General features: G+C 46.7%; 3 protein-coding genes across 3 annotated transcripts; all 3 read right to left on the bottom strand.

The window, feature by feature from the left end:
* Window positions 1-2,653: 2,653 nt before the first annotated feature.
* LOC113984819 (taste receptor type 2 member 40-like) lies at window positions 2,654-3,622 on the bottom strand. Its single transcript, XM_027715572.2, has one exon. The coding sequence runs from the start codon at window positions 3,614-3,616 to the stop codon at window positions 2,654-2,656; it is 963 nt and encodes a 320-aa protein (XP_027571373.1). The 5' UTR covers window positions 3,617-3,622.
* Window positions 3,623-7,435: 3,813 nt separating this feature from the next.
* On the bottom strand, window positions 7,436-8,625 carry LOC113986849 (taste receptor type 2 member 9-like). The gene has a single exon (XM_027718973.2). It carries the CDS (start codon window positions 8,381-8,383, stop codon window positions 7,436-7,438), a length of 948 nt encoding a protein of 315 aa, XP_027574774.1. The 5' UTR covers window positions 8,384-8,625.
* Window positions 8,626-11,314: 2,689 nt separating this feature from the next.
* Window positions 11,315-12,283, bottom strand: LOC113986240 (taste receptor type 2 member 9-like). The gene has a single exon (XM_027717837.1). It carries the CDS (start codon window positions 12,275-12,277, stop codon window positions 11,315-11,317), a length of 963 nt encoding a protein of 320 aa, XP_027573638.1. The 5' UTR covers window positions 12,278-12,283.
* Window positions 12,284-12,368: the final 85 nt, after the last annotated feature.

The following is a 12,368-nucleotide window of genomic DNA, read 5'->3' as shown; positions in this document are numbered from 1 at the left end:
GCACTGGTAGGCTTTTCTCTCTAATTCTTCGGAGTCCACATACACACTCCCAAGTCTATGATGCCAGATGAGATCCACCCAAGGGCACTGAGAATTTTCTTTTCCTGCCTTGGCCCGTTCTGTGCTTTCTGCTCTGGTGTGTTGTACCTTGGAGAGGTGCCCTGTTCAGTGGGTAAGAAACTGTCTGGATGGTCGGGCCCAGAGTGGTGGTGAATGGAGATGCATCCAACTGGTGGCCAATCAGTAGTGGTGTTTCCCATTGCTCAGTTTTGGGGCCAGCTCTGTTTAACATCTTTATCAATGACCTGGATGAGGGGATCGAGTTCACCCTTAGTCAGGAGATACCAAGTGGTGTGGGAGTGTTGGTGTGTGGGAGGGTAGGAAGGCTGAGCAAAAGGGATGTGGAGAGGCTGGATCAATTGACTGAGGACAATGAAGCGTGAGGTTTGACAAGGCCAAGTGCAGAGTCCTGCAGTTGTGTCCCAACAAGCCCCTGCAGCACTGCAGGCTGGGGCAGAGTGGTTGGCAATCTGCCTGTTGCAAAAGGCCCTGGGGGTGCTGGTTGACAGTGGCTGAACATGAGGCAGCGTGTGCCCAGGTGGCCGAGAAGGCCAATGGCAACTGGTCTGTGTCAGCAGTAGTGTGGCAGCAGGACCAGGGCAGGGACCGTGCCCCTGTGCTGGGCACTGGTGAGGAGGTGCCGGGGGGAATTTACTGCTCTCTGCATCTGCCTGAAGGACATTGTAGCCAAGTGTGTTCTCTCAGACCACAAGGACAAAACAAGAGGCAACAAAGTCCAGATGAACCAGGGGGATTTACCTTGCATATTGGGAAAAATTGCTTCACTGAAGGGCTGTTCAGGCATTTTTGCAACCTTCCAGGTCATGCATGTAATAGCCTGGGGTCTTGGCTCCATGCCTGGGGTTCCTGCCATTTCCTGCCAAACAGAGCACAACCTGCAGCTCTCACTGTAGCTGCAAACTGAGCTGTCTCCACTGAACATATTCCTCAACTATTTCATGTACAGATAACCGGCTGTGGAGGGTTGACCTTGGGCACCTGTCAAACACCCACCCAGTTGCTCCTACTCTCCCACTTTGCCTAAAGGTGTGGTGGAAAATAAGATTGAAAAAGTCATGGGTCAATATAAATACAGGGATATTGCTCACCAGTTACTGTCACCAACAAAACAGACTCAACTAGGGAAAAATGAATTACATTTATTGCCATTTGAAAATAAAGTGATAAGGAACAAAGACAAACTAAAACTCTTTGCCTCTTCCCCCCATTCATTCCAGGCTCAAGTTCACTCCTTCATTCCCAGAGTCTCTACCTCCTCTTCCACAGCAATGCAGTGGGACAGAAAATGGGGTCTACAGTCAGGTCATATTGAGCTGTCTCCACTCCTTCCTCCTCATGCTTTTCTCCTGCTCCAGTGTGGGCTGCAGTTCTTCAGGATAAGGTGGTTCCAGAGTGGCCTCTGCATGGGCTGCAATCCCTCAGGATACACCCACCACACCTTCTCTGCCATGGGGTACTCCATGGCCTGAAGGACCTCAGCTGCTTCCTGAATTTCTGTAGACTGCAGGCACACAGCTGCCTCACCATGGTCCTCTCCATAGCCTGCAGGGGAATGTCCCGTCTGGCACGTGGAGCAACCCCCCCTCTTCCTTCCCTGTCCCTGTTTGCTTCAGGACTGTTTCCCACATTGTTCTTCACTCCGCACTGCCCGGCCGTATTTCTCCCCTTTCTGAAATATATTTTCACAAAGGAGCCACGACCATCGCTGATGGGCTGAGCTGTGCCCTATGCTTTGTCCACTGGAGTGCCCGTATCTGCCTTTCCCTGGCACAGCCTGCACAGCCCTGCCCTTGCCTCACTGAGACCCCCATGCACTCCCAGCTGCCAGCACCTGGCCCAAGCCCCCCGTACATCTGCCCGTGTGTCAGTGCCAGTTGAAAGCAGGACTTTATTCCACGCTGCACGATGCACACAAACAAGGGAAAGCAGAGCAGGAGAGCAGTCACACAGAGCAGGGCAATCGTGTTCTGGCAGGAAGTGGGACAGAGAGGTCACACAGGGCTGGTGTGGGCAGTGGGCTCTGCACCCACCTGTGCCCCCCACGGCCATTCCTGCATCACTGTTTGTGTGTCAGTGACCACCTGTGGAGAGTGACAGGGATCAACATGTTCACACATCAGTTATCAACCACTGCCAGACAGTGATAGAGATCCTAATATTACACAGTTATCAACCAGGGACAGAGACGTCCCATCATATCATATTGGAACAGAAATGTAGACTAGAATTGAAATAAACCTGTTGTTTAGCTCAGTTGTTACAATCAGCGAATGTCAAAGCATTTATGGCAGATTTGTAGAATTGTTTTTGCCCTTTTGCAGCCAAGTCATGAGTACAAGGTCTAAATGACTTTGTTATTGACAACAATTCAGCTACAAGAACTGTCAAAGTTAAATGAGAATAATAATTTATTTACCTCATAATAATGTTAAATCAAAGAGTTTTATGACATGTTCTTAACCTCAAAGATGAACACCTCTATCATCTACACTGCCAGGAGTTCTGCGTTAGAAATTAATTGACTTGTTTTCTACAGAGAAATATCAGCCTTTTGCAAGGGCTCTGGGTTTTGTTACAGTTCCCTCTTGAGGAAAACTTTGCACTTCCCACAGGGCAGAACCCCTAGTAGTCTCTTTTCCAGATTGGGATTACTGAAAATCAGGACAAGGGAATGAAGACCTGGAAAAGTGTACTGAATTAAGTAAATTAAAAATATCAAGTCACTTTCATTCTTCATTGAATAAATTAGAATCAAGATCAAACATATAAAGTTGATGCTGTACATTATGAAGAAGGAGAGAATGGATTTCATGGCTTTGATGTGGGCATCCATGCTGAGGTCCTTCATGGAGTTTGTCTGCATGTTGCGCTTGTGTCTCCAGAGGGAAAAGAGAAGGAGAAGGGCAGACAAGATGACTGCTGTGAAGGAAGTGGCATGTCCAAAGCCAATGATAAAATAATGAGGCAAAAGATGTTGATCTATTCTGATACTTGATTTCCAAATCCTTCCTTGGCAGGTGAAATTGAGGCTGTTACTGAGTGCTTTATCCATGATGTTGTAGACAGTGATTCCCATGACCAGGGAGAAAAGCACTGACCCCAACAAGAGCCAGGGCACAATCCTGTCAATTTTTACTTTCAGGTAGATGAAGAAGCTGTTCCTGAAATTGGCAATTTTTATACAATAAAAGACACAAAGAGAAGCAGAACACCACAAGTTGGAACAATTAAAAAAGCTCCGAGCACTAGCAAGTAGCTGAAATATGGGGTGAACATAAAGGTAATTGGGATAAATAAGTGATAGAAAGGAATATACCCATGAGATGCACAAAAACCAATACCTGGAGGATCCCAGAAACAGCAAGATCTTCTCATTAGAGTTCAAGGTTTTCTTTTTGACCCAAACCATGCAAATGACAGAAACAATGAAAGCATTTATCCACATGCCAGCAAATGTCTCAAGGGTGACAATGGCCACAGCCATGGCAGTGTATGAGGTGTCATTGGATTGCTCTGGAGAGTGACAAGCTTCCATCCTGGGAGCTGGGAGCAGTGCTGTGCTGTTGCACCAATGCCAAACACAGGTCAGCATCTGCCTGAGTGTCAGGTCTGGAAAGAGGAGCTTTATAGAGCTGCTGGTGGGGGGGATTTTGGTGCCTCTGGTCTTGAGAGCAGGGCAGGTGCAGGGATGTAAATGTGCTGGGTATCTCCTTACCTGGTGTCAGTGTCAGTGTGCAGGATTTGCATGTTGGTTCAGGAGGGCTGTGTAGGGTGACACAGACAGTGGAGATGTTTTTGTGCAGAGGACAGTGTTGTGTTTCTGTGTCTGACCCTTGTTTGATCCCTGTTGGGTCTCAAGACTGGATTCTTCTGTCCCTTGGTCACTGACAGGGCTCACATAGAGTGGGGATGAAGTGCCTCACCTGCAATATTGGGGCAGTTTTGGGCACCACTCTATCCGATAGATATTAAACCATTAGAGAATGTCCATGAGAATTGTGAAGGGCCTTAAGGGGAAACCTTATGAGGAGTGGCTGAGGTCACTTGGTCTGTTCAGCTGGAGGAAAGACTGAGGGGAGACCTCATTGCAGTTACAACTTCCTTGTGAGAGGAGGACAAGGGTGAGCAGGCACTGGTGTCTTCTCTGTGGGGACAAGTGACAGGAGCTGAGGGAATGACCTGAAGTTGTGTCAGGGCAGGTTTAGGTTGGACATTAGAAAAAGGATTTTTACCCAGAGGGTGATTGGGCACTGAACAGGCTCCCCAGGGAAGTGTTCACTGCACCAAGCCCTACAGAGTTCAGGCAGCGTTTGGATGATACTCTCAGGCACATCCTGTGACTCTTGGGGATGGTCCAGTGCAGGACCAGGAGCTGGACTCAATGATCCTTGTTGGTCCCTTCCAACTCAAAATATTCTGTGATTCTGTGATTCTGTGAACAAATCCTTGTCAGAGTGACATTTTCTTACTGGTATGTGGTGCTCATCTAAACTACATCATTGAGAGTGTAGATTTGGATTACTGTGTTCACAGAAGTATGCTGATGTCATGAAGAGCTGGAGAGGAATGCTCTGAGAAACAGCTGCTAAGGAGGGAAATTTCCTGACTCTTCTATCCCACCATGTCAATAGGTTTGGAACCAGCTGATATTTCAGGTCCCTTCCAGCCTGAGAAGTAGCCCTGTATAAATTGCATTAGGTACAGGCAGAGTTTGTCCAGCTCTCCAGACCGCTTTTATTTCATTTACTATTGAGTTTTGTTATATTAATGTCACTGCTAAGCTATCCCTCTGCTCATCAACACTCTTGCACGGCAAAAGCATTTCTAACTGTTTCACTTCACAATCCTGAACACTTAGAATGTGACCCAAAGCCGTTTCCATACCCTGCCAGCACTGGGCAGCCCCTCCCATTGACCTGTGACTTGTCTTCTGGGTCAGCTTCCCCAGGCTGGGCACATCAGGGCATCTCTCCATGTGGGCTGTGCACTGTGGCTGTGCTGGTGGATAACGTGTCCCCTCCAGGTGCAGCTGAGTGGGGCTGGTGCACAGGGCAGTGATGCTGTGCTGGGTGTCATGTTCTCAGGGCTTTCCTGGAGATGGTAGAAGGTGTCTGCAGTGTGGTTTGCTGGGGCTGCCTTGTTTTGTGTGGTGCTGACATTGGCAAGATGCTGGGTTTGCCTGCTGCGTGTTGTGGTATGTGAGGTTGTGAGGGATGATGTTGCATGGGATGTAGGGAATCAGATGGGTCTTCCAGGGTCTTGTGAAATCAACTGGGACTGTCCTGTTAAAGGAGGAAGTGCACAAGCAACATGAGGGAGAGAAGGGAGTTGTGTTGGTGCCTGTTCTTTCAAGGCCTTTCAGTGGGGAGATGTGTCCAGATGAGATTTTTAAGATCTACCTCAGGACCTGAGCTGGTGAGAGAAATGACCAATTCAGGTTCTGCTCAGTTCATGCTGGAACTATGTCATGTTTAGAGGACCTTCTGTAGAGGTTGGACCTTGGGCAGCTGCCAGTCTCCCACCCAGCTGCTCCTTCCAACTCACCCATACACAGGGCAGGGCTGAAAAATAGGATGGAAAAGCTCATGGCTTGAGATAAAGGCAGGGAGATAACTCACCAATTACTGTCATGGAGAAAATTGACTTGACTTGGGGAAAATGAATTCAATTTATTGCCTATTGAAAACAGAGTGGGTTGATGAGGAACAAACACAAAGCTAGAACCCTTGTGTGCACCCCCCATTCAACTCAGGCTCAACTTCACTCTTTTATTTCCAGCTTTTCCACCTCCTCCCCCACAGCAGCACAAGGGAAAGCAGAATAGGGGTTGCAGTCTGTTCATAATGAGTTTTCTCCCCCACTCCTTCCTCCTCTCACTGCTCCCCTGACCCAGCACAAAACCCACTTTCCCGGGTGTTTTCCTGAGTCAGACTCCACTCAGAAGAGTCAATCTCACCTACAAGGAAAAGCAGAGCAGGAGAGCGGTCACACAGAGCAGGGCAATCATGTTCTGGCAGGAAGTGGGGCAGAGAGGACCCTCAGGGCTGGTGTGGGCAGTGGGCTCTACACCCACCTGTGCCCCCCACGGCCATTCCTGCATCACTGTTTGTGTGTCAGTGACCACCTGTGGAGAGTGACAGGGATCAATGTGTTCACACATCAGTTATCAACCACTGCCCGACAGTGATACAGCTCATCATATTACACTAGAACAGGGCCACAGCAGCAAGAAATGTAAACTAAAACACTGGTAAACCTGTTGTTTAGTTCAGTCTTTTCAATCAGCAAATGCCAAAGCATTTGTGGCAGGTTTACAGTGTCATTATTGCTCTTTGGCATCCAGCCCATGTATCAGTTTGGCATATTTTTCTGTCACATTAAGAGCATAAGAGTTTGGCAGAAGATAAACTCCCTTGCATTCCTGCTGGTCCACAGAGATCAAAGGCCTGGGGTGTGGCTGGGCTTAATGAAAGTAAGAACTTTCATGATCACAGATTCAGAAATAATGCATTTTATTGCAGAAATACAAGTTTGGAATTGCCATTGATAAATGCAATTACTGGATTAGCACAAATATATTTAAAAAAATAAAAAAGAACAACACTTGGTAGTTCATTAAGCTTTACCATCAGTTAAGCCTAAAAACCCAACTTCACCAGGGCACAATGTGACAGAGCTGGAGGAGCAAATCTTACCAAAGAGGCATCCCTGCTTTTTGGGGCAGAGAGCGAAGCAATCCCATTGACCCATCTACAGAGTGGGGTCATATTGTCATCCTCTGCCATGGAGGATTTCAAATGCCAAATTTATACTTTTGGGAGAAGTGGTGATGATACTGAAGTCCTGAATGGTAGGGACCAGGCATCTTATATACAAATGAGGGTTATCAAGAGTTTTGATTAGAAAGAGCCTTGCACAAGGGCTGAACAGAGCAGTGTTAATATCACTCCATCTTCCACCTGGCTCAGAGAGGTCAGGGGCCTCTGCTGGATAATCTATCAGCCTCTCAGCAGATTATCATGCACACATTGATTCCTCCACCACATATCTCAGGGATTTATGCCTCATTCCTACAGTCAGGGCGAAATGACTTTGTTAATTACAATAATAGAACTCAAAGGTTTATCTAAATCAAATCAGAATAATCATTTTTTAACACACCATAATTTAGTTCAGTAAATGTGAATGAAGTTTTCTTTAGTTAGATCAGGAAGAGTGAACATCTATATCATCTACTATAGCTGGAAAGTTCCTTTAGAGATTAAATGACCTGGTTTCATTAGAGATTAAATGACCTGTTGATCTTAAGGGAAAGATCAACATTTTCCAAAGGCTCCAGCTTTTCTTGCAGTTCCTACCTCATGCAAAGCTTCCTACAAGGCAGAATCCTTAGCAGTGTGTTTTCCAGTTTGGGATTGCTGAAAATCAGAATAAGGGAATGAACACCTGGAAAGGCATACACATACATAAGGAGAAGCAGCATCATGGCATGTTCATTCTTCATTGAATAAATGAGAGTCAAGATCAGACATATAAAGTTGATGCTGTACATTATGAAGAAGGAGAGAATGGATTTCATGGCTTTGATGTGGGCATCCATGCTGAGGTCCTTCATGGAGTTTGTCTGCATGTTGCGTTTGTGTCTCCAGAGGGAAAAGAGAAGGAGAAAGGCAGACAAGATAACTGCTGTGAATGAAATGGCATATCCAAAACCAATGATAAAATAACGGGGGAAAAAATGTTCTTCTGTGCTGATACTTGCTTTCCAGATCCTTCCTTGGCTGGTGAAATTGAGGTTTTTACAGAAAGCTTTATCAATGGTATCGTAGACAATGATTCCCATGACCAGGGAGAAAAGCACTGATCCCAACAAGAGCCAGGGTACAATCCTGTCAATTTTTCCTTTCAGGTAGAAGAAGAAGCTGTTCCTGAAATTGGCAATTTTTATGCAATAAAAGACACAAAGACAGGCTGAAACCCACAAGTTGGAACAATTGAGAAAGCTCTGAGCACTCCCAACAAGTTCAAATATGGGATGAACATGAAGATAATTGGTGTAGATTAGTGAGAGAAAGCAATATACCCAAGAGATGCACAAAAACCAAATCCTGGAGCACCCCAAAACCAACAAGATCTTCTCATTAGAGTTCATGGTTTTTCTTTTGATCCAGGTCATGCAAATCACAGAAACAATGAAAGCATTTATCCACATGCCAGCAAACGCCTCAAAGGTGACAATGGCCACAGCCGTGGCAGTGTATGAGGTGACATTGAATTGCTCTGGAGAGAGACAAGCTTCCATCCTGGGAGCTGGGAGCAGTGCTGTGCTGGACAAGGGGTTGTTGCACCAATGCCAAACACAGGTCAGCGTCTGCTGTTGCCTGAGTGTCAGGTCTGGAAAGAGGAGCTTTATAGAGCTGCTGGTGGGGGGATTTTGGTGCCTCTGGTCTTGAGAGCAGGGCAGGTGCAGGGATGTAAATGTGCTGGGTATCCCCTTACCTGGTGTCAGTGTCAGTGTGCAGGATTTGCATGTTGGTTCAGGAGGTCTGTGTTGGGTAGCACAAAGAGCAGAGATGTTTCTGTGCAGAGGATAGGGTTGTGATTTTGTGGGTGACACATGTTTGATCCCTGTGAGAATTTAGGGTCTGGGTTCTTCTGTCTTTTGGCCACCAATGATGCTCTTGGTGAGCAGGGTGTGCTCTCAGCAGAGCACAGTCAAGGAAGTCACTGTGCTCTTTTATCCAAGAGTCCAGGAGCTACAAATTTTATCTGAGCTGCTGTAACTGGAATTCCTTTTGATCCTTCACAGGCATTGGAATCCATGTGATGTTTCCCCATGGTAATGCCTGAGGATTAAGTGAAGAACCATAAAGTGAGAAGGCACCTAAAGGAAAGCTGGAAACAACCCCCTGCAGCACTCCAGGCCGGGGCAGAGTGGTTGGCAAGCTGCCTGTTGAAAAAGGTCCTGGAGGTGCTGGTTGACAGTGGCTGAACATGAGGCAGCGTGTGCCCAGGTGGCCAAGAAGGCCAATGGCACCTGGCCTGTTTCAGCAACAGTGTGGCAGCAGGACCAGGGCAGTGACTGTCCCCCTGTGCTGGGCACTGGTGAGGCCTCAGCTCAAATCCTGAGTTCAGTTTTGGACCCCTCATGACAAGAAAAACATTGAGATGCTGGAGAGAGTCCAGAGAAGGGCAATGGAGCTGGGGAAGAGTCTGGAGCACAAATGTGATGAGGAGCAGTTGAGGGAGCTGGAGGGGCTCAGCCTGGAGAAAAGGAGGTGCAGGGGGAATTTTATTGCTCTCTACAACTGCCTGAAAGGACATTGTAGCCAAGTGTGTTCTCTCAGGCCACAAGGACAGAACAAGAGGAAAAGAAGTCCAGATGAACCATGGGGATTTACCTTGGATATTGGGAAAAATTGCTTCACTGAAGGGCTGTTCAGGCATTTTTTCAGCCTTCCAGGTCATGCACGTAATAGCCTGGGGTCTTGGCTCCATGCCTGGGGCTCCTGCCATTTCCTGCCAAACAGAGCACAACCTGCAGCTCTCACTGTAGCTGCAAACTGAGCTGTCTCCACTGAACATATTCCTCAACTATTTCAGGTGCAGATAACCTGCTGTGGAGGGTTGACCTTGGGCAGCTGTCAGACACCCACCCAGTTGCTCCTACTCTCCCACTTTGCCTAAAGGTGTGGTGGAAAATAATACTGAAAAAGTCATGGGTCAATATAAATACAGGGATATTGCTCACCAGTTACTGTCACTGACAAAACAGACTCAACTAGGGAAAAATGAATTACATTTATTGCCATTTGAAAATAAAGTGATAAGGAACAAAGACAAACTAAAACTCTTTGCCTCTTCCCCCCATTCATTCCAGGCTCAAGTTCACTCCTTCATTCCCAGTCTCTACCTCCTCTCCTACAGCAATGCAGTGGGACAGAAAATGGAGTCTACAGTCAGGTCATATTGAGCTGTCTCCACTCCTTCCTCCTCATACTTTTCTCCTGCTCCAGCGTGGGTCCGTGCCATGGGCTGCAGTTCTTCAGGATAAGGTGGTTCCAGAGTGGCCACTGCATGGGCTGCAATGGTTCAGGATGCACCCATCACACCTTCTCTGCCATGGGGTACTCCATGGCCTGAAGGATCTCAGCTGCTTCCTGGACTTCTGTGGACTGCAGGGGCACAGCTGCCTCACCATGGTCCTCTCCATAGGCTGCAGGAGAATGTCCAGTCTGGCACCTGGAGCAACCCCCCCTCTTCCTTCCCTGGCCCTGTTTGCTTCAGGACTGTTTCCCACATTGTTCTTCACTCCGCACTGCCCGGCCGTATTTCTCCCCTTTCTGAAATATATTTTCACAAAGGAGCCACAACCATTGCTGATGGACTGAACTGTGTCCTATGCTTTGTCCACTGGAGTGCCCGTATCTGCCTTTCCCTGGCACAGCCTGCACAGCCCTGCCCTTGCCTCACTGAGACCCCCATGCAACCCCAGCTGCCAGCACCTGGCCCAAGCCCCCCGTACATCTGCCTGTGGGTCAGTGCCAGTTGAAAGCAGGACTTTATTCCACGCTGCACGATGCACACAAACAAGGAAAAGCAGAGCAGGAGAGCAGTCACACAGAGCAGGGCAATCCTGTTCTGGCAGCAAATGGGGCAGAGAGGTCACACAGGGCTGGTGTGGGCAGTGGGCTCTGCACCCACCTGTGCCCCCCACGGCCATTCCTGCATCACTGTTTGTGCATCAGTGACAACCCGTGGAGAGTGACAGGGATCAACATGTTCACACATCAGTTATCAACCACTGCCAGACAGTGATAGAGATCCTAATATTACACAGTTATTGACCAGGTACAGAGACGTCCCATCATATCACACTGGAACAGAAATGTAGACCAGAATTGAAATAAACCTGTTGTTTAGCTCAGTTGTTACAATCAGCAAATGCCAAAGCATTTATGGCAGGTTTGCAGAATTGTTTTTGCTCTTTTGCAGCCAAGCCATGGGTACAAGGTCTAAATGACTTTGTTATTGGCAACAATTCAGCTCTAAGAACTATCATAATTAAATGAGAATAATAATTAATTTAACTCATAATAATGTTAAATCAAAGAGTTTTAATGACATATTCTTAACCTCAAAGATGAACACCTCTATCATCTACACTGCTGGGAGTGTTGCATTAGAAATAAATTGACTTGTTTTCCGCATTTTCCAGGGATTTTGGGCTTTCTTACAGTTCCCTCTTGAGGAAAACCTTGCACTTCCCACAGGGCAGAATCCCTAGCAGTCTCTTTTCCAGGTTGGGATTACTGAAAATCAGGACAAGGGAATGAAAACCTGGAAAAGTGTATTGAATTAAGTAAGTTAAAAATATCGCATGATTTTCATTCTTCATTGAATAAATGAGAGTCAAGATCAAGCATATAAAATTGATGCTGGACATTATGAAGAAGGAGAGAATGGATTTCATGGCTTTGATGTGGGCATCCATGCTGAGGTCCTTCATGGAGTTTGTCTGCATGTTGCGTTTGTGTCTCCAGAAGGAAAAAAGAAGGAGAAGGGCAGACAAGATGACTGCTGTGAAGGAAGTGGCATATCCAAAGCCCAACATAAAATAATGAGGCAAAAAATGTTGATCTATTCTGATACTTGATTTCCAAATCCTTCCTTGGCAGGTGAAATTGAAGTTGTTACTGAGTGCTTTATCCATGATGTTGTAGGCGATGATTCCAATAACCAGGGAGAAAAGCACTGACCCCAACAAGAGGCAGGGCACAATCCTGTCAATTTTTACTTTCAGGTAGATGAAGAAGCTGTTCCTGAAATTGGCAATTTTTATGCAATAAAAGACACAAAGAGAAGCAGAAAACCACAAGTTGGAACAATTGAAAAAGCTCCGAGCACTAGCAAGTAGCTGAAATATGGGATGAACATAAAGGTAATTGGGATAAATAAGTGATAGAAAGGAATATACCCATGAGATGCACAAATACGAATACCTGGAGGATCCCAGAAAGAGCAAGATCTTCTCATTAGAGTTCAAGGTTTTCTTTTTGACCCAAACCATGCAAATGACAGAAACAATGAAAGCATTTATCCACATGCCAGCAAATGTCTCAAGGGTGACAATGGCCACAGCCATGGCAGTGTATGTGGTGACATTGAATTGCTCTGGAAAGTGACAAGCTTCCATCCTGGGAGCTGGGAGCAGTGCTGTGCTGGACAAGGGGGCTGTTGCACCAATGCCAAACACAGGTCAGCGTCTGCTGTTGCCTGAGTGTCAG

This window comes from Pipra filicauda, unplaced genomic scaffold (assembly GCF_003945595.2).
Source record: "Pipra filicauda isolate LSUMZ 115617 unplaced genomic scaffold, ASM394559v2 scaffold209_size2725305_pilon, whole genome shotgun sequence".
NCBI classification, from domain to species: domain Eukaryota; kingdom Metazoa; phylum Chordata; class Aves; order Passeriformes; family Pipridae; genus Pipra; species Pipra filicauda.
Note: the sequence above shows the minus strand (reverse complement) of the source record. Positions and strands in the feature narration are given on the sequence as shown.